The sequence below is a fragment of the Cricetulus griseus genome, chromosome 3 (genome assembly GCF_003668045.3).
Source record: "Cricetulus griseus strain 17A/GY chromosome 3, alternate assembly CriGri-PICRH-1.0, whole genome shotgun sequence".
In the NCBI taxonomy this organism is placed as follows: Eukaryota; Metazoa; Chordata; class Mammalia; order Rodentia; family Cricetidae; genus Cricetulus; species Cricetulus griseus.
In genome coordinates, this window is record NC_048596.1 from 154,199,987 (window position 1) to 154,221,710 (window position 21,724).

Here is a 21,724-nt window from a genome sequence, read left to right on the forward strand (position 1 = left end):
GTTGTACAGAGATGGACAAATTCACCTTGTTGCCACAATTCAACCTATAGTTTGCTTATGGCACTTTCTGGTGAGCCTGTGGACAGCCTCCCATTGTAATAGTTTCAAGTCAGGAAAGTTGTTTAAATGGAGGCTGGGTCAGTGTTTCTCAAGAGTGGCTCTACTTGACGTTTTAGGCCAGATAATTCTTTGCTATGGGGGTGTATGGTATACACCGTGGGGCTAGCAACCCTCCCTTGATTATAACAGCTGGAAGTGTTTTCAGATATTGACAGATGTCCCTCCATTTGAGAAAGGCTAGGTGAGACGAGCATGAAAGAAAAGTCAAGGTGTTGCTTCACTCGAACCCTTGATAAGTACTTTAAATACCACATCATATAGGATCCTTGTAACACTCCTTCAAGGCAGGCTTTATTCATTTCCATTTACACCTGAGGAAATAAGTTCAGGAAGATGAAGCCACTTGACACATGACATTCAGTTTGTTAGTAGACCTGCCATCGCCTGTGGAATTTGGAGGAAATCTAAATACTCAGAGGGAGATTTGATTAATGCTTGCACAAGGTCTGTCCGTGGCCTTGCCTATGCCTCCTGAGTAGGAGATCTCTGCCTGCAATACTGAACCAGCTAAGGAAGGGGGTGTGGCAAATGATAAAAGGAAAAGGGTATTTTTTAAATACCCGCAAATGTGAATTTTGAGAAGAATTTGGGGGCTGGGGTGGCTTGTTCAATAACGCTCTTGTCTTGAAAGTATGTGGAGCTGTGTTCAAGCCCCAGAATACATGTAAAATTACCCTGCTTGGCCATGAACCTATAATCCTAGCCCAGAGGCAGGTAAAGGAGGAGCTCACTGTCACTGGCCAATTGGTTTTGCCTAATTGGTGAGCTCCAGGGCAATGAGAGACCCTGTCTCAGATGCAGTGAATGGCATTCCTGGTCTCCATGTGCAGGCTTGGCCTCTGGTCTCCATGTGCACAAACCCTCATATACATATACAACATACACACATGTATAAAAATATGAATTAGCATTCATTGACATTTTTGCATAGACTTCCCATTTCAAGTTAGCTACATTCTAAACCTGATTTTTTTTTTTTATGATGGTTGCTTTGAGTTGCTTCCCTCTTTCTCCTCTTCTATTCTATTACAGTGTGTGGAATGGAGCTACCCACACTCAAGGATGGTCAGCCCCTGCTAGTCCATCCTCTCTAGAGATACCTGCTCACACCCCAGGGGCTATGCTTACTAATCTCCTAAGGTGATGACATTTGCCATCATGGTAGCTTCTCACAATGAGTGTTAAAACTTCCATCTTCCACAGAATTCATAATTCCATGAGATTTGTCATCTTAAAGTCCTAGTTTTTCCTTTTAGTTTAATAACTTCTTACTCCATCCATCCTTAGATTTCTCCCACACACATGTCTCTTCTCTTCTCTTGAGCTCATGTTCCTGAGGCAGAGAAACCCAGCTTAGACCAGATCCCCCACAAGATACCCAGTGTGGCTCTCATGTACTTGAAAACTTACCTGTATGGCAAAAAAATTAACCATGTCTCTCCAACTGCCTATGTGGCTCCTGGTTCTGGGGCAACTGTTTAAACAGATACAAGATTTTTCTCAAGTCACAAATAAAATCGGTTGTCTTTACTTTGGGGAGGGACCTCCTGCCAGGGGTGCTCCTGGAGCCTAAGGAGTGTAAGAACACCTGCTGTCTTGTGTACAGACTTTTGTCATGATGTATGGAGTCACAGGAGCCAGATGGCAGCATTTAGCTTCCTTCTTTAGTGAGGAAATTAAATACAAAGAGCTCTTTTGGCCTGCATGTTGAAATGTTTAACAGGCATGGAAGAACTAAAGCCTACATCTCAACCTTCTTATTCTGAGTTTGAGGCTGGGTTCATGCCTCTAATTCCAGTGACTCAAGAGGCTACGGCAGGGTTGCTTGAATTGAGAGTATGAGGTCAGCTTGGGAAACAGAGTGAGATCCCTTCTCACAGAAGGGAAGGGGGGTGAGCAAGAGGAAGAGAGAACACTTGAGTTAGCGTTCACTCAAGAGACCTCATCCATAACCATGAAGAAGTCATATAGTAACTAGGAACATGAGCATGTCACTGTTTAAGGCCAGCAGCATATGCCACGGAGAATCCTACCTCGTTCAAACTGTTGCTGATTCTCATAGCTCCATCAGCCCAAAGTTGGGACTAGTAGGCAATGTATAAACGTTCTCAGTGGGCAAACAAGTTGCCATTTTAAGACTCCCTAAGTTTTAAAGCATTTCTGGTGCCACAGTGACAGTTTCTATTGAAAAAAAAAAAGCAAATGAACTGTTTGGGGCATAAAGTATATTAATAGTCAGCCTCTAATATGAGATTCTAGAATGTCATCTAAAAATATGTGGACAAAAATAAAGTTCCATGGGGTCTCTTCCTACATGTTTTTGTACATCAGTTCAACAAGGTTTCTTATACATTTAAAAAATTCAGAAGTTCTATCTCATGCCTCAGAATAGGCTGTGAAGTCACCTCAGGTTAAACCAGTGAATTGTCAGCTGTGAGGACAGGATGAAAAGAATATCCTCAGGTTTCTTCGGAGTGTCATTAAGAAACCTAAAAATAAGGATAAAGGCTAATGATCATGTGTTATATATTCCCAAATTGCTAAGGGTGGGCTAGAGTGCTTGCTGTGCAGGTGTGGGGACCTGGGTTTAGATCCCCGGCACCCACACAAAGCCAGATGTGGTAGTGTGTGTGTGAGCAGTTTTTCTGTAGCAAGATGGTAGGCGGAGAACTCCAATGAAGCATGTGGACCAGCTTAGTGTCACACAGTGTGAACAACAGTCTCTGTTCAAAAATGTGGAAGGTGAGGTCTGAAACCTATGGCTGTCCTCTGGCCTCCACACATGTGCCATGATATGTACGTACCCACATTCACACACATGAACACACATACACACAAAGACAAAAAACTTGATAAAATATGTATATTCTTTTTGTTTGTTTTTTTGAACATTATTACCATCGAACAATAACAAGTTGGAAAGTTGGTGAGTAGACGCCCCAGTTATACACAGGAAAAGCATCTCACTATATCTTATAAAGAAGTGCAATCGTTTCTGGTCAATTGAAACTACTGAAAGTATTTTCAGCATTTAGAACTTTGTGGACTTAACAGGAATCAAATACCAGAGTTGATGCAAACCCATGGGTAGGTCTCACCATGAGGAATCCCTTGTAAAGCACAGGAGAGCTGTGTCTAATGAGGGATCGTGACGGCCTCATGGAATTATCTCCCAAATGTGAACTTGGAAGAAATGGGGAAGGGAGATTGTCTCAAGGAAGGAAATAGACACCAAATGGGGAAAGGGGTTTCTGGCGAGGGCAGTGTGCAAGCATAAAAAAAAGAAACAAGAGGAAAAAGAATAGACCAACATCAGCCCGGTCCTAGTACTTAAACCCTTCATGCTGTTAACTGAGACGGAGCACACCAGGCAGCTGTATGCCCCACCCCCACCAGCTCACCCGCTCAAATGCCATAAAGTGACTTTCTCTAATTCTTTCCTAGAAAATGTGCAAAAAGGATTTTCATAGAGGTCTTTGGAGATTTCCTGTGTCTTCATGTGTGTAATAGGTTGGGTCACATAACAATAAAGGAAGAAGAAAGAGAGGGGATGTTGGTTTCTGTATTTTCCTCTTCTGACCAGAGAGTGGAGAGGGAAATTAAAAAGATGAAAATGACAGCACACCAGTGATGTCAATGTTAAATTAAATTAAGATCATATGTTTGGCTGTGGCAGCTGTAATCTTTTGATTATCAGGGAGATTGCTGGTAATGAAGTACATTTGTAAGAAATATTTTTAGTGTGTGCTATATACACATAAGCCTCTCCTAAAATGACAGATTTAGAAAAGGCCCAGCACCTAAATTCATTCTTTTCAAAGCTCTATTTATAGAAAGAACCATGATATTTGAACTGCTATAGTAGAACATTCTAATCTGCCTTATATTACCCTAGGTAATAGTCTCCATATTTTAAAATAATGCTGTAAACCATTCAATTATTTATTCACACCTACATTATATAAACAACTTTGGAGAATTGGGATGGTATGAGGGAAAAAAATTACTAAAGTAAGACTTCACTGTCATGGCTCAAAGAGATGCCCGTGAAACAAACCACAGCACAGACAAAAGTAAACCAAGCCAGCGTGACTCTTTACCAAACAAAAAATTAGATGTTTAAGAGTGATTAATTTCTATCTTGTCTGTTATATAAAGTGGACAGACTCTGCTCAGCATGCTCCTCTCCCCGTAGGTGCTTCGTAGGTATAGTGAGATCGCCACAAGCATGGGTGATGATCTGAACCTGGGGAGAGCCTATGAGGCCATCGCCAAGGTCCTGCAGAGGTAAGTTAGCACAGCCTTGTCCTGCTGTCACTGTGGAGTCACCCAGCTGTGAAAGACTTAAATTGTTTGAGGTCTGTCGCTTTCCATTACTGCCTGCTTAAATTTTAAGCAGTGCCCTTCTTAAGTGACCCTTTGATGGTAAGTTACTTTAAACCAGTGTGGTATTTTTAAAAGATGCGTCCAAAGTCGTCTTTGTCTGTTCCTCCTTTGGGTTAGCTCCCTTTCCTTTTCGGTGAGTTTAGTGGTGACCTTGAATGAACCAGAGAAGAGAAAAATCAGGTCAAATCTCATAAGCCAGGGTTGAGAGAGCCTGTACCAGGCAGTGTGCCTCCATGCCTAGCCTTTCCTGAGTTCTTCAGGAAGAGTTTCTATTTACACCTCTTCCACATTTCTTCCATGAAGCAAACCTGGATTAACAGTTGGGTGCAAACCAACATTCCCAACATTTCATCTGAAACAGAAACATGAATACAAATCTCTGTGGACAGCTTCTGATTCCTTTGGTGGGAAACTCCTGATTGTCCCTCACTTATTGCATTGCTGCCACCGTGTGATCAAGTTCACCATTTGTTATAGAGTTGTATATAGATTGTGGGTAAGCCGCTCACAATACCAAAAGTCATCAGACACACAGTCTTGGTTTTCAGTGTATTAGCTTAGAGCCAAAATACAGCCTGTTTGTAATAATAATCATAAGAGTTGCACGTGTAAAATGTGCTAAACTGTAACTTTGTCATATTCATTTCCATTGTAAATGTATACAGAGCAGTCTAAAGAGGTGGGGTGTTATTAGAAGGCATTTAATGCTCAGATGCTTCATGAACTAAAAGAGTCATTACATAAATATTACTGACTAAAAATCACTACTTAAAATGGCCATACCAACGGAATGGAAGGTGTCCTATAAGATATCAGATAAAGCATAGTCACTGTTGGACAAATGTCTAGGAGAAGGTGTACTGGTGAGAGTGTGGGTGTTTACTGGAAAGAGACAGGGCCCTCCAAATGTACATGGTGACAGTCCCCAAAAGACCACCAGCTGTCTCTTGGAAGCTCTACTCTCCAAATAGCAGCTGAGATCACTGAATATTCAGCTGAATATCTGCTTAGACTTACTTGTACACTTCCTGGCCAGTTCATTTCAGCTGCTAAATTACTTGCCTCTGGTATGGACATTGTTGCAGATCAGTAGAAAACAGTTGGGTTTTGTGGAGGGTTTTGTTGGTGGTGGTTTTGTTTGTTTTTATTTGTTTTTTGTTTTATTTATGTATGCATGGTGTGTGTGTGTGTGTGTGTGTGTGTGTGTGTGTGTGTGTGTGTCTGATAGGAGGGGATCAGGTCCTCTGGGACTAGAGTTAGAGGCGGCTGTCAGACATCATGTGGGTACTGGAAATGGAACCTGGTCTTCTGGAATAGCAGCCAAGTGCTCTAACTGCTGAGCCATCTCTCCGTCCCCTAGAAAAGAGTCTCACTTTGTAGTGACAAGCCTGGTCTAAGTGTGCACCGTAATATTAATGTGCCCCTTCACATGCTTATGAAATAATCCTTACAAAAGGAAACTTCTTTGCATCCCACGCAGCTAAAGAGATAAAACCCTCAGAATGGTTCCCTTACAAACCTTTTCTAAGCCTTTGCCAGGTCACAGGATAAACATCGTGATGACCTTTGGTTACTGGTGACTCTCCTATTTCATTTTGGAACTTCTGGACACTGGGGTTGGCTTCAAATGATCTACAAAGGTTCAATAGATGTTTCATCTGGGATTTTTCCATCTGTATCTGAGAATTTGAATTCTTGATAAATCCTAACACAGATGGTCTACTATGTTTGAGGTGGGAAATGCTATAGCTGTACATGGCAGGCAAGGGGGAGAAGTTTTTCTTATGAACAGGGAAAAATCTTTTTCTTATATTATATTCTCAGCAACACTGCACACAGAGCCCTGGGAATGGCCCCTTTGGGAAAGTGCTTATGGGGAAAGCATAAAGGCCTGTGTTCAGATCTCCTGCGTCCCCATAAAGGACCGGCATTGTGGTACCAACACACTAAAATCCCAGTGCTGCAGAAGTCAAGACAGGTGGAGCCCAGGGCTTGCTGGAGAGATCATCTATTTGATGAGCTCCAGGTTCCATAAGAGACCCTGTCTCAAAAAATAAAATAGTGTGGAGACACAGGCAATAGTGGCACACGTCTTTAATCCTGGCACTCAGGAGGAGACAGAAGCAGGCAGATTTCTGTGAGCTCGAGGCCAGCCTGGTCTACAAAGTGAGTTCCAGGCCAGCCAGAGATGCACAGCAAACACTGTCTCAAAACAAAACAAAACAAAAACAGAAACAACAACAAAAAAGATTGTGTGGAGGGTAATCAAGAAAGACTCTTAATATCGTCCTCTGGCACACACACAGACACATAGAGAGACAAGGAGAAACAGATCCATTTTACTTTTATGCCAAATACAACTAATTCCATGTAACTGTCAAAATCTTTACAGGTTTTTGTGGTCATTTTTGGGAAAATGTTGCTTTGAAGGATTGATAATAACTTTGCTAACCATGCGCACACTTGTGCAAACACACACAAGTACATACATGTGAACCCTGTTCGCAATCCTCAACTGTCCTTCTGGCTTAACAGGCATCCGACAAAAGGTGACATGAGCAAAACAGAAAAAATTATGGCAATGGTGGCTGAGAAATAAATCGAGTTGTGTGTGAAGCTTAGCATTCCCCCTAAATCTCATCTTCCCTAACCTGTGTGATGGCACCAGTTTCGCTAATGGCAGCCCATCTCTATAAACATATTTTATCTCTTTAAAGGAAATGGAAGAGGCTAGCCATGTCTAGGATAAGTGGGTGTCTAAGGCCATCAGCAGAGTGTGCATGAGAGGTGTGTAAGCTGGAAGCTTCTAAAATGGCTATAAGAATTTATACTAAGCTTTCTCTGAGAAACACACCTGTCTCTCAAGACAGGACTTGGTGATATGGAGTTACCCTTTGGTGTTGCTCGAGCCAGACCTGGTGTGACACATTCAGAGAGCTTCAGGAGTGGACAGCTTTGTTTTCTGTTAGTGTAATTAATATACACCGCATAAGGACTTAAGCAGTGTAAAAAGAAAATAAGCATTTACAATGCCATTTCTTTCTTACATGAAATAGTACTGACAAAAAGAATCAATTCTGAAAGAGCCTTATGATGCTGCTATAAAAGTCAGTTGTGATTCATAAAGAAAAAGTGAGTTGAGAAATTACCAAGTAATGTTGTTATTATTATGATGATGATTTGGAGATGGTTCAAGTGCATGCTGTTTTCCTTATGGAATATGTATGTTTGTATATTCTCATTTACAAATTCACTTTATCGAAATGCCACAACTCTTTAACATAATCAGGAAAAGTACTTTTAAAAAGGCCTAGAAAAAGAAGAACCCGAGGAACTGTGTTCGGGGTACATTGGTCACCGCTATCCCACTTCTGTGTTTCTCCTCCAATCCTATGGTAAATTTCCTTGCACACTTGAGTTAAATGATTTCCTGGAAAACTTTCCACAGTGGAGATCTTCAAGTCAATCCCAACAAAGTTTCCAGTGTGAAAATTACCATTCTGTTATAGCTGAAGATTAATTTCTTCTTGCTTGAGAGAAATGACATGCCCTAGTAATTTTCATACATTCTCTAAAATGGAACATCCAGACTTTGATGTGAAATTTTCTAAAGATGACCAAAAAAAGACCCCCAGAAATGTTTCTATTAATTCATGGAATTAAGAATAGCTTTTTACATTTTCTCCTGTCACTGATCCCATTTGCCTTATTACTTTCATCTGTGGCCCACAAACTTGGTGCCACAATCAACAAACCCCTCAGTGGCTGTTTCATCTCTGCTCTATTTGATTTCTTCTCTCTGAGTAAATGATTAAGTTTTCATGCATTGGTTCAACCAAAATCTATGTTCAGTCAACCACATCCTTTATTGATTACTTCTTCAGCAAACACTAGGCCAAGTGTGATCTACATAATTGGACAGTTGTCAGGGGACGTGGGCGTTAACAGTCCTGTTTTCCCAGTTGGAAACTGGAATCACCTTGATACACAAATATTCTGCCCTGTTTCATTCTCATTCTCTGGACCGAGGAGTCCTGGTCCTCAGAATATATGTTTTTAAGTCTCTAAGGTCTGGTTGAATGAATTTAATGATTATATCATATAATCTGATGTTGAAACTGCACCTGTGCACTGCATATAGGAAAACTGGAATTAATATTTGTTTAACATTTAACCTTGTCTTTGAACTTATATAAATAATCTGTAGCCTTTCTCTAGGAAAAAAATTGTTTTCCCCTTCTCCCAAGGACAAACTAGGTTCTAAGTCTGTGTTAACACCCGGGTTTGAAGCTTTCTGGGGAGCTTCAAAACTCGTATTGTTTATATCCCAGTTGCTGGGTTGATAGCATAGAGTGAGGATGGTAATGCAACATACGACTTAAGATGAGAAGGCTTTCTCTAGTGTTGCTTCATAACAAGTCCAGGGTAATTCCGGATGCTTGGGAATCTGTTGCATGTCAAGTGTTGCAAAGAAGTTCAAAACACCCCATATTCACTGCGCTTATACCATTTGTGGTTCTTTCCTACTGAACTTTAGGTATTGATATTTGAGTATGATATAATTTAACCATCCTCAGCAGGCCAAACCTAATGTCAACTATACTTCTATCCAAAATGTGCCCACTTTTTAAAGAACATTAAACACAAATACACTTTGGTGGGTCTATTTTGGCTAAATGCCAAGAATGAATTTTTCCTGACTTTTAAGTGGTATATAAAGATGTCTCCTTCTTTTCAAGCACAGAAAAGAGCTTGAAATGTTAACATCAGTTTGATAAAATATTCTTAGCCCTAAAAATATTATTTTACCCTATATTTCACTTTTATTTATTAGCATTTTATTTTTGGCATATATGTTTTATTTATGTTAATTTTATTTATTAATATTTAATACTCATTTCAATACATTTTAGTTTTGTTGTGGACAGTTAACTTTTTACCTTTTTGCAATTATAATTATATAATTTAACCTCCTCTTTTTTCCTTCTAAACCCTCTCATGTACCACCCAGCCCCTTGTCTTTCATATTCATAGCCTCTTTTTAATTGTTGTTACATATATTTGTGTGCATGTGTGTAGAATGTATATTCCTAAATACATAAATACAATCTGTTCAGTTTGTGTTAGCAATCTCAGACCAAGAAATACAGATAATTAAGGAATGCAGAGAGCTGGACAAATAGTCTTCTCCAGGGAAAAAGCACACCGATTGGTTATCTAATAGCAAATGATCTTCCCTGAAAACATATGCATACAGACAAATATCTAATTTAAAACAGTTAGGGACCCATCTTTATATTTTAACATATGCTCCGTAAGCAGCATAACTTTTCTATGGCATTGACCTATGTATACCTCACTCTGGAAGAGAAGTCATGATTTTGGCATGAAAATGATGCATATGGGATTATGAAAGGCAATCACAACTTTGCAGAACATGAAATTCCATTTTTTTTCTGGTCTGTAGAGTTTTGGTTTACCAACAAAAAAGGAGGAAAGAATGATCCAATAGGCTCTGATGACCAGGGCTTCATGTGTCTGTGGGCAGAGCCCTCACTAGAATCTCAGCATTCAGTTATTGCATGGTGGAGATTTTCACAGTGGATGCTGAGCTACACTGAGTTTGTCTCTCATGGTAGCTGGACAGTCTCTAAAAGAGCTGTGGATGCCATCACCTGTTTATTCACTGATGGTCATTGTGGAATCGCCTCCATATACCCAGCTGCCATTTACAATGCTTTCACCTCAGAGCTTTTTCTAATCATGTTAAACATACAGAAATGGGAGTTTTATCCAAGTCTATAACTTTAATATAGTCCAAAAGATTAGAGTCACACTTAGAAAATAATTTGTTGTTGTTGTTTTGTTTTGTTTTTTCAAGACAGGGTTTCTCTGTGTAGCTTTAGAGCCTGTCTTGGAACTCGCTCTGTAGATCAGGCTGGCCTTGAACTCACAGAAATCTGCCTGCTTCTGTCTCCCAATTGCTGGGGTTAAAGGTATGTGCCATCACTGCCCGGCCTTGGAAAACATTAAAAAAAAAAAAAGGAGGAAGAGGAGGAGGAGAAGGAGGAGGAAGAGAGGTGGGGAAAAGGAGGAAGGGAGGGAAGGAAGGAAGGGAAGGAAGGAAGGAAGGAAGGAAGGAAGGAAGGAAGGAAGGACAAATCTCTACATATAATCCTACTTCAGAACAAACTTCACTAACTTATTTATGAACATTGTCACCACTATGCTCTGACAGAGCTCTCTAAGGAACGATCACAAACATCATCCTCCTTCTCAGCAGGTGCTGTCCCTGAGACTAACCACTTGAAGAGAACTGTCCTCCTTCATATGCTAAGAACAGCTGGGGACAGGAAGGGCAGATGAGCAGTTAAGAGGAAAATCAGAGCCCTCCAGAGTACAGATTTGCTAAAACATGGGTGCAGATCAGGTCACACCAACTGGCATATGAGGCCCACCCAGGGTAGCCATTCTTTGTAGGGGAAAGCAAGACACTGGGTGGAAGTCCAAAGTTCAATTTCAGAGTGAGATCACCAGTGAAAGGAGAGCACAGATTGTTCAAATGTGAGGGACACCGAAGGAGGACAACATTTGGAGAAAGAATCTGGGACTCATTCACAGTTGTGCCCCCTAGCCTTCATGTTGGCCTAGGTGAGGGTGGAGGAGGAAGTGATGATCTGTGGTCCGTTACCTACAGTTCAAAACGCAAGGGTGGCTGCTTTAGTGTGTATTACAGTTTAACTTCTATGAATGCTTCAAGGTCAGCATTGAGCTCGAGATTTGATCTTAAGTTCCTTCTAATTGCCTTTTAAGACAAAGTTTACCCTTCAGATACTAGCCTTACTCTGATGTAGATTGTCAAATGAATGTGCTCCAGGGTTTTAGTGACTATTTGCCATGCCTAGTGGCTATCACAGTTCCAGCTGCATAGTGATTTCTAGGACACTTATCTCACCAAATTGACAGTCAAACTATTTGATTATAGGACAGCCACTAGGCTTTGAAAGTTCTGGGCTTGCTTGCTTGGTTGAGACACAGTTTCATGTATCTCAGTCTGGCCTGTAAGTCACAAGGATGACCTTGAACTCCAAGTAGTAAGATAACACATGGTTCATGCCATGCTGGGATTCGAACCCAGCACACGTCCTTCCAGCTGAGTGAGCTGTGTTCCCTTCTCATTAAGTCCCCTACTGTCACTGAAAGCAGTCATGAACTCAAAATGTCCAAATGGCTGAGGCTCCCTAACCTCCCTGATGCTTAGCTATGTGGATGTCTTTCCCCAGTCCAGCTTTCAGCCACTCCTTCCTTCAATAGTATCTCCATGACTGATACATGCTGTGTACTCTGCTGGGAAGTGCATGTGTCCCTGAGCATTTTGCTAGAATACATACCACTTACATGTGTGACGCTAGTGAGAACTGCAGTTTTGCTACTGAGAGACACAAGAACAATGTTCAATTTGAGTGTGTGTGGGTGGGTGTGTATGAGAGAGAGAGGGAGGGAGGGAGGGAGGGAGGGAGGGAGGGAGGGAGAGGTGGAGGTGCTGACTGACTGGCTAGCTCACTCACTCACTCAGTAACACTGACTGGCCTATAGCTTATTGTGTAGACCAGGCTAGCCTCAAACTCAGATCCTCCCAATTCTGGAATTAAAGGAGTGCCCATCTAGCATTTTCACTTTTAATATACTTTTTAGAAGTTTTAAAAGAGTTTTTTGAGACAATTTACAAAATGATACACAAATTTTCCTTTTTAAATTCCACAGCTCGGGGGTTTTAATACCTTCACAGACTTGTGTAGCCCTGACTACCTTCTCATTTCAGGAACTTCCCATTAACCCTGAAAAAAACCCTGTGTGGATCACTAACTACCCTTCATCCCCTTCTCTCAGCCTCTAACAGCTACTAGCCTATTTCCTAGCTGGTAGATTATCCCATCCCAAGTGTTCATCCCTAAAAAACAAACATAGGAGCAACATTAAATGGACTCAGCAGGTGTGTGTGTGTGTGTGTGTGTGTGTGTGTGTGTCTGTGTGTGTCTGTGTGTGTCTGTGTGTCTGTGTGTCTGTGTGTCTGTGTGTGTGTATAAACGTTATTAAAGAGGAAGATGTAATGAATTTTGGGAGAGGGTGGAGGGAACATGGGAGGAGTTGGAGCAGGAAAAGGATGGGGTGGAAATGTTGCATACAGCTTTTTAAAAAGTTTCAAGTTTGAACTCACTGTATACCCTGACAGGGATGAGTCGTGTCTGCTCCCACAGTGTGCTGTAAGTGTGACATCCTGAGGGACGTGTTGGCTCATGCACTGTGGGTGGTAAGTCTCACCATCTGGCCGACACCCCACACTTTTTACTGCAAAGACACAAGATTCCTGATTTTCAAAACAATGTAATACACACTAATGGTTCCCTATTTCATTCTAGCCAAGGAAAGATGACAGAAGCAATTGGTTACCTGGAAAAGGCTGTGAAAATTGCAAGAAACAACTTCCAAAGCCTCGATGTGATACGAGCATGCACGATGCTTGGTGACATCTACAATGAAAAGGTAAGTTGTGGGCCCCTTGTTTGTGGAAAAGCTCGAAGAGTTGGAAGTCTGTTTTCATTTTATGCTTACTATCTCTTGAGTCAATGTGGAAAATGGCTGAGTCTGTAGGGCGTGGCACAGACACAAGGCAAGGAGCGACTAGAAACAATTCTTCCCTACTCATCTGATGTCGTCCAGGCCCCACCACAGTGACCACTGAGTTCAGTAGTGCCAGTGACTGGATGTGAGGAACAATGGAAATACTTACATTCAAAGGCCCTTTGTGATAACCATTGGTTCTCCTCAGCTTACTCTACCATTCCGTTCTTGGTCTAAATTCTTATTTCTTTTTAACCCAGTTGGGATGCTCCTTATTAAGCCCCTACCAGGCGAAGAAACAGAAATCCTAAGAATGATTCCAAAGGGAATGTAGAGTGGGGTTTTCACAGCATCCCAGGAGCCATGATTTACTAACGAAACGGTGGTAATACCAATTTCATTATCTTCAGTTGCCCAGGGTCTCCTTTAGAAATTGTGTGGAAGAAGCCTGTTTCTCCGGTTATAATTGCTGTTTTGATCATGAATCAGATCCATCATTTTTTAGGGTAATTATATTCTCCAACTGTGTTCATGCACTCTGTGTTAATCTGAGTACTCAGTGATTAAAAGCACTACCGTGGAAACCCACTGCTCGGGTGACAAGCCCAGCTCCCTCACTCACAAGATCTGGGACCTGGGACAAGTTATTTACACTTCTAGGTGCTTTGATTTTCTTGTCTCACGAGTTATTGTAAGGATTAAATGAAGTCACATGAAAGCAGAAGGGTGACTGTGGAAGAAAGAGCCCTGAGAGGGCTGGAAAAGAGAGCAGAGGAGGGAGGGGCAGCAATCATGAACAGGTGCAATGATATACGTGTGTGTGAAAGTGTCATCATGAAACCCAGTATATTACATACAAACTAAAATGTTACTTTTTAAAAAATTAGTACTGGGGGACTGGAGAGATGGCTCAGCGGTTAAGCGTCCTTGCCACTCTTGGAAAAGGGGTTTGCTTCCCAACACACACGCCAGGCAGCTCACAACTACCGATAACTCAAGCTCCATGGGCCTATGCAGGTGACACATATAAACTCACACAGTTTCTCTCTCTCCTCTCTCTCTCTCTCTCTCTCTCTCTCTCTCTCTCTCTCTCTCTCTCTCGTGTGTGTGTGTGTGTGTGTGTGTGTGTGTGTCTGTGTGTGTGTGTGTGTCTGTCTCTCTCTCCCCACACACATGCACACACAAACACACTAAATAAATACTGGCTGGCCTGTGGAAATGGCCATGTCATTAAAAGTGTCTGTTTTGCAAGCAAAGGGGACCTGATTTCAGATCCCCAGCACCTGTGTTCCAAAACAATGTGTAGTACATGGCTATAACCCTAGTAATGGGGGGCAGGGCCAGTGGAGCGCGTTGGCCAGCTCGTTGCCACCCTAGGCAAGCAGTGAGCCCCAGGCTGAGTGAGAGACACCCTGGTGAAGGGAGAAACTGGACATTGACCTCTGGCCTCCACACATGTGTACAAACACATACATGTAAACATGTATGAGCAGGTACACAACCCATATGAACGCAAACGTGCAGCACACACAGTGTAAATACTGAGGAGAAGGAATTGAGTCAGTAAGGGCAGCACCCTGGAATACTGCTGTGTCTAGCCGGGGAAACAGTGTATTACTACAACTATGTATTACTATGTATTACTACAACTATGTACTTCTTTATCCCAGACCCTCCAAGAGCCTGGCTCACTTCAAGTCTAGCTTCAAAGTAGTTTTAACAGTCCAACCTACACTCTTAACCACTACAATATTGTTTGTAAGAAAACAAATTTGAAATTAATACAAATGAATGAGAGTAATGTTTTGCGTTGCTTCTGTTCTGGGGAAATTTCTGCAAGCGAGTCCTGTCCTCATTCTCTCCACTCCCTGAGGCTCCCCTAGTTCTTTTGCCCCCTCCCCTCCCCCCAGGAGGAGAAACCACCATCCCAAAAGGTTTTTACAGCACAAAGACACCAGAATTAGCCAGTGTTCTGATGGTAACGCCATTTTTTTTCCTTGCCCAGAGACTTCTTTGAGACCCTGGGGAAGCTCACAATCTTTTTTTTTTCCTTTTGGTTTTTTGCGACAGGGTTTCTCTGTGTAGCTTTGGAGCCTGTCCTGGAGCTGGCTCTGTAGACCAGGCTGGCTTCAAACTCACGAAGGCTCACAATCTTAATGCCTCCTCTTCCTCGGTTTCCCATTCTGGCCCCTTCACCTCTCCCCTCCCCCGCCCCCCTCTTGCCTCCTCCTTCCCTGCCTCCTCCCATCCTTGTCCTCCCTTGGCCCTGACCCCTCTGCTGCCTGTTCTCTTTCTCCTCTTTCTGCACTCCATGTCGTCCCCCAGGACTTTACTCTCTTGTGCTCCATCTGCTGCCTCCACTTCCTGACCACTTCTGGGTTGGTTCCTACATCAGGTTTTTGTGTATTTTTCAGGATAAAGTGGTAGTGGGCAAAAATGCCAAGATTTGCCCTAGAGAAGCTTGCAGTCAAAGAGGAGACTGCACCCCACGATAGCTGAATTGACACACTGAATCAAAAGACAGAGACTGACTCTTTAAAAGGATGGCTCTGCAGCAAAGCGCAAAGCGCTATGGCTTTCCCACCCTACCAAACAACACACTGAACATCCAGATTCCATATGACAGGATTGCCAAGTGTCCACCCGTTCCCTCATGACAGAAAGACAAGGAAAATGAGACAAACAAAAGTACTAACTTTATGGTTTCATTTTTTCAAGTTTTGCCAAGTGTTTTTAATGTTACTGGTGTGATTTATTCTCTGATATTTGACTCTTGAACAGTTTAACATGCAAAGACTGTCAACTACTAAAAGTTAATTTTTACAAATTTATCCTCTTTATAAACTTTGGAGGATTCTGAACATTCATTTCATAGACAGATAGATAGATATGCTTTATATCTATGTATATGGTTTATTCATAGAGATAGATTGATAGATGATAGATAGAGATAGATAGATAGATAGATAGATAGATAGATAGATAGATAGATAGATAGATCTATATTAGTTACTTTTCTATTGCTGTGATTAATAAAGCACCATGAGCAAGGCAGCTTATAGAAGGAAGGATGTATCCGGGGTTCCAGAGGGATATGAGTCCATTACCATCACAGAGGAGAGGCATGTGTGGCCACTAGATCAAAAGGTTGAGAGTTCATATATCAAACAGAAAGCAGGAAGCAGGGAGAAAACTGAGAATTGCAGAAGTCTTTGAACACTCAAACCCATCCATGGTTCCTCCACCACAGGCCACACCTCCTAAGCCTCCCTACACAGTACTACCAAGTGGGAACTAAGTATTCAAATGCCAGAGCCAATGCTGGGGCATTCTCATTCAAACCAGCAGTGAAACACAGACAGACAGACAGACAGACAGACAGACAGACAGACAGACAGACATTTCAAATATGCACGTTGATTCCAAGACTTTGGTGAGTCCAGTAGTAAATAGTCTTAATGAAAAATAATGTAACACTGAGCACACAATTGTATAACCACACACACTTCAAAACAAAACTTGACTTGTTTCTCAAATTGTTAAAGCTAAATTTCATCTTAGTGCATTACCATCCGTCACGTCGTCATCATTAAAACTATTGTGCTGACAATGGCTCAGGCTAACCTGAATTGTCCCATCATTACTTCTCAGTAATGATTACTTCTCAGTGCAATTTGAAAGGCAGTAGGCATAACAAAGGGGATTAATTAGAACTGAGTGATGGTTGCTATTTTAATTGTTTCTCTAAGTTCTGAAAAATCCCTTCATAACACTGACAACAAATAACTTGCTACCTCTACTCTTGGGTGACTGTGGACAATTCTCAATTATTTTAAGTGCTGCTATACAAGTTACACAGCTAAATAATTCCATGAGTTATTTGCACAAGTAGGAAGCGATCCCTTCCTGGAAGGAGCTTACAGCATGGCAGAGGGTAACTATCCTGGGTTTTGTCTGCTTAGTTTTGAACTGTGCTCAGCTGCTAATTAAGATGTTAGGTGACTTAGTTCCCTGTTCCTCAGTTTCCTCATCTTCCAGTTGTCGGTAACAAGAAAACTTAAAGCTAGTGACAACACCTATATCTGCTATGCCATCTCACCAGCCCTAATATTTGATTTTCTACATATTTAAGGCATCTAGTAGTCAACAGTACTTAAAATGCTAGTATACGTTTTATATTTGAATTGAAATGTTTTAAAATGAAAAATGATTAAATGTTTGCTGCAATATTGGCATAAGCTTTGAGTAATCAGGGTATGGTCAATATTCAGAAGAATGTAAGAAAGGGTGTATTAAGGATGGAGAGACTGCTCAGTGGTTGAGTATATACTGCTCATCCAGAGAACGAGTTAAGTTTCTATCACCCAGCTGGCAAACTCCAGCTCCAACTCCAGGGATGTCCAATGCCTCTGACTTCTGTACACGTGTACATCCACCACACATATGTGCACACACATACACACACATGCACATGTGTGCACACATACACACATGTACACACATGCACTTGCATGCACACACAAAATTAAAAATAATTTAGAAAATTAGCCTTCCTCCCGTTCTTTTTTTTTTTTTTTTTTTTTTTTTTTTTTTTTTTTTTTTTTGAGGCCTGAAATTCTCTATGGAGCCCAGGCTAGCTTCATACTTGCAACCCTCCCGTCTTCATTGCCAATGTGCTGACTTTCAGACAGGCCACTGTGCATGGCTGGATTGGTCATTGTGAAATAAGCATGGAGTGTCTGATAGAGTTCCTGTTGTATATTGAGTACATAGTCACTCTTTGCTCCTTAATATAACAAGTTCCTCCCTCCTTCTCAAGCCCAGAATCACAGCCCTCTGGCTGTTTGACACACTCACCCAGATCTCTTTAGATATAAACTATTACTTCTAAGCCAATTCATCTTCTCTCCCTCAAATTCTACTTCTCTGCCGAATTCACACCTCCAAATCTGCATCCCTCCTTAGTTTCTAGCCTTGAGCATCCAGCTGCTCACTTTGCACCTGCACCAGGATTCCTAGTAGACACATCAAACTTAACATAGTAAGCGTGGCATTACCTTACCCATCCATCATCCCAGCTGTTCAAGCCAAAAGTCTGCCAGCATTTTCACCCCTCCCAAATACACCCTCTACAATAAGCCTGTACATGGCCAAAGACATAAGTTATGTTCTCGCCCTGTACTGAATTATGAGGTGGCCCCACCTGACCTCTGACTTCACTGCTCTCTGCTACTCTCCTTCACCAACTCCACCATAGCCAAAGAGATTTCTCGATAGTTCCTTACACATTGCAACCTGGTTCTGACTGAGCATGTGCCTCAGCGGGAAGATTCTGACTGAGCATGTGTGCCTCGGAGGGAAGGTTCTGATTGAGCATGTGTGCCTCAGCGGGTCCTGACTGAGCGTGTGTGCCTCAGCGGGAAGGATCTTCATGGAATGTTCTCCAGGTTCAATTTCACATTGCCAATTTCACATTCTTGCCGTTTGGAACTCTGTGCAGTTCCATGTCCTGCCGGTATCTGCCCTTGGTGACCCAAACAAAAGTGACCACTAGGAAATTTCCAACCCTGCTGTATTTTAATAGTCTGTGCTGTGTTTATTGTGTGGTTTTCTTGCCTGCCCTGCTTCTTGCTATTGTTCTGCATGACTATATATAACTTTTGAGAGAGTCTGCAGTTACTCTTTTATTGCCCTGTCTAAGAAACAAGCTTGACACAACTTGGAAGCAGTAGCGTGTGGCATGTAGGTGAGTCCTTGTAATTTGTGTTGAGTAGCCCAGCCCTCTGTGGGTGGTCCACCCCCAAGCAGGCTGAGTGACAAAAGAACAACAGGCCAGGAAACTGTCTATCCCTGTCTTCTGCTGCAGTTTCTGTCTGGAGTTCCGATCCTGGCTTCCCTTCGTGATGGACTGTAAGCTGTAAGGAGAAATAAATGCTCTCCTCCCCAAGTTGTTGTTGGTCAAGGTGTTTAATCAGAGCAACAGATAGTGAGCAAAACAGCTCTCCACCAGCCACCACATCTTGTCCTTTCTGCCTTCCTATCACAAAGGTCACTTATTTTAATGATGTTGTCAGCAATAAGTGTCAAAGTATGACATTGTGAGACAGAAGTTACAAGGCAAAACTGTGATTTTGAAAAACACTGGAATTGGCATATTCTGTGGTTATGAAAGTTCTTTTATTATTTAAATTATTTATAAATATAGTCTTTATCTTAGTTAACCTTTTATTATAAAACCTGGGAGAATGGGATGCCCAAGCTACTCTCTGGACGTGATCTTTTGATAGAATATTGACAATATATAATTACTAATTGTCCAAATGAGAGTGTTTTAGGTGAGATAATCAGCTTCATGAGATTTCTGATTCCTTAATAAGTTCAAACAATAATCACTGTTAAAAGAATTGCAATTCTTATGTTAAAATACCAGAAAAGGGCCAGTGAGAGATTCATTGGGTCAAAGCACTTGCTGCTCAAGCCTGGTGACTTGGGTTTAATCCCCAAAATCCATGGTGGAAGAAGAAAATTAATCCTTGAAAGTTGTCTTCTGACCTCCACAAATGCACCATGGCATGTGTAAGCCCATACTCACACATAAGCACCTCTCTCTCTCTCTCTCTCTCTCTCTCTCTCTCTCACACACACACACACACACACACACACACACAGAATGACTTAGAAAATACCCACTTATTTTTGAGTTTGCTTATTAGATCTGCAAGAAACAGAATAAACATGAAAATTCTATTACCAGCTTTGTTTCAAGGTCTGTGATGTCACTGAGGTCTTACCCTAGAACTGTCAGGGATTTCAGAGCTCTAGTTGGGCTTGCCTTCTTATGGGTGGAGTATTAATACCTTTATAATTTGCTACACAACCTCAGGCTTATATTTAAGATTGTCAGAACTGATTTCAGGAATCATTAGAAATTTATAATAGAGATAACTTGAAAATAAAGAACTGTGGAATGTTATGAAGAATTTTAGAAGAGATTACATTTATGTAGTAAGCTTTTTTAAGAATTAAGAATGTGGAAATGCAATAGACACTAAGGAAAACTTATTCCCAAAAGGTAAGTTAAAAAAAAAAAGTAGCATCTGAAAATAATGATTATTATGTTTACTTGACTGTTTTAGAGAAATTGTCACTGGCAGTAGTTTATGACAGTAGTGTGTGCAAAGATGGAATACGAGGCAGTCTGAAGGGAGGACAATCACTAATGCTATTCCTGACTTAGGGAGAAAAGGCACTTGGCTTAAATAAGCCTAGTCACCACTTCAGGCGTTACTGCTTCCTCTAAAAAACAAACCACCTGGCCCTCCTCCTCTTGCAGCCAAGTGTCACTGGTGCCATGAAACCTCACACATGGTGGTTGCCCATGACTAAGTAGATGAATGTATGAGTTCATCTAAACACGTGTGTTTAAATAATCCTGGAAGTTTAAATATGAGCATTTATTTATAGCCCTTGACTTGCCACATTCAAACTCTCAACCTAAATCAATAAACAGCCTAAATCCCAGAAATATTAACATGAGCAATTAGATACTTCAATTTCTGTTTTTTTTTTCCCTTGGCCAAATTGTCCTTTCTCATTGGTATCTATCGGGATAATCTATATGTTAATCACCTTTAATATCTGTCTTTGTTATCAATTGTATATAATTGGAACACAGATACCACCTTTCACATGATTTTCATCAAATGATCTTTTCTCATTATAAATCTCATGGTAAAAGAATGAATTGCTTACAAAAACAAATAATAAGTGTTACTTATACAATATAAGGGAGCTTTACATCAATCAAGTTTGGTAGAAGGAATATTTTGAATAGGGAGTGCACACAGACGGCCCTATGGACACAGGACATGCAGTGTTATGTGCTGGGTGTGAGAGGACCACTCATCACGCTGTCGGATATCTCCTTACTCAATCAGTGTGATCACTCGTGAGACTGCTCCATTGCACAGAGACCTATGGAGCTGAAGCTGCATCCTGTCTGTGCTGTTGTGTGGTGTTAAGATGTGTTCATGGAATAATAAGGATAAAAAGGAAAAAAAAGATGTGTTCATGGTGTCTTGAATTCCCATTTCTTTCACCGAGTATGGGAATATGGCTTAAAATTTTATTGCAAAAAATTCACTCCTGTGAAAGTTTCTTTTGAAAGGAATGTTCAACCATGTTTTAAATTTCTCTTTCTATTTTTTTCTGTGTGTATATGAGTGGTTCACATGTGGCAAGCACAGCTGTGTGGATACACATATGTGTCTGAACACGCATGTAAAGGTTGAAGTCATGTGTCTTCCTCAACCCCTCTCACCTTTTCTTTGTTCTAGCCATATTACAACCACATGTTATAAATATAGATTCTTCTATGGTCTTAGCTGAATGATGGCAGGTATGTCTAAGAAAAGAGAAGCAATGACCAGAATCAGTAGAGAAATGCTTTTATCAGTTGTCATCACTGACTTTGCATCAAATGCCCTCCTGCTACAAAAGAAAACAAAAGATGGTTAAATATATTTCACTGGATAAATGCAATGCTATAATTAGTAAACTTGTGTTGAAATTGGTGGCAACTGGTTCACTTTCCCCC

General features: G+C 41.3%; 1 protein-coding gene across 1 annotated transcript in view; it reads left to right on the forward strand.

Moving 5' to 3' along the window:
* Nucleotides 1-21,724, forward strand: part of Ttc29 (tetratricopeptide repeat domain 29) — a 118,695-nt gene that overhangs the window by 92,636 nt on the left and 4,335 nt on the right. The window contains exons 7-8 of the mRNA XM_035441661.1: nt 4,316-4,407; nt 12,927-13,050. Of these exons, the coding sequence (XP_035297552.1) occupies nt 4,316-4,407; nt 12,927-13,050 (216 nt within the window). The remainder of the gene's footprint in view (nt 1-4,315; nt 4,408-12,926; nt 13,051-21,724) is intronic.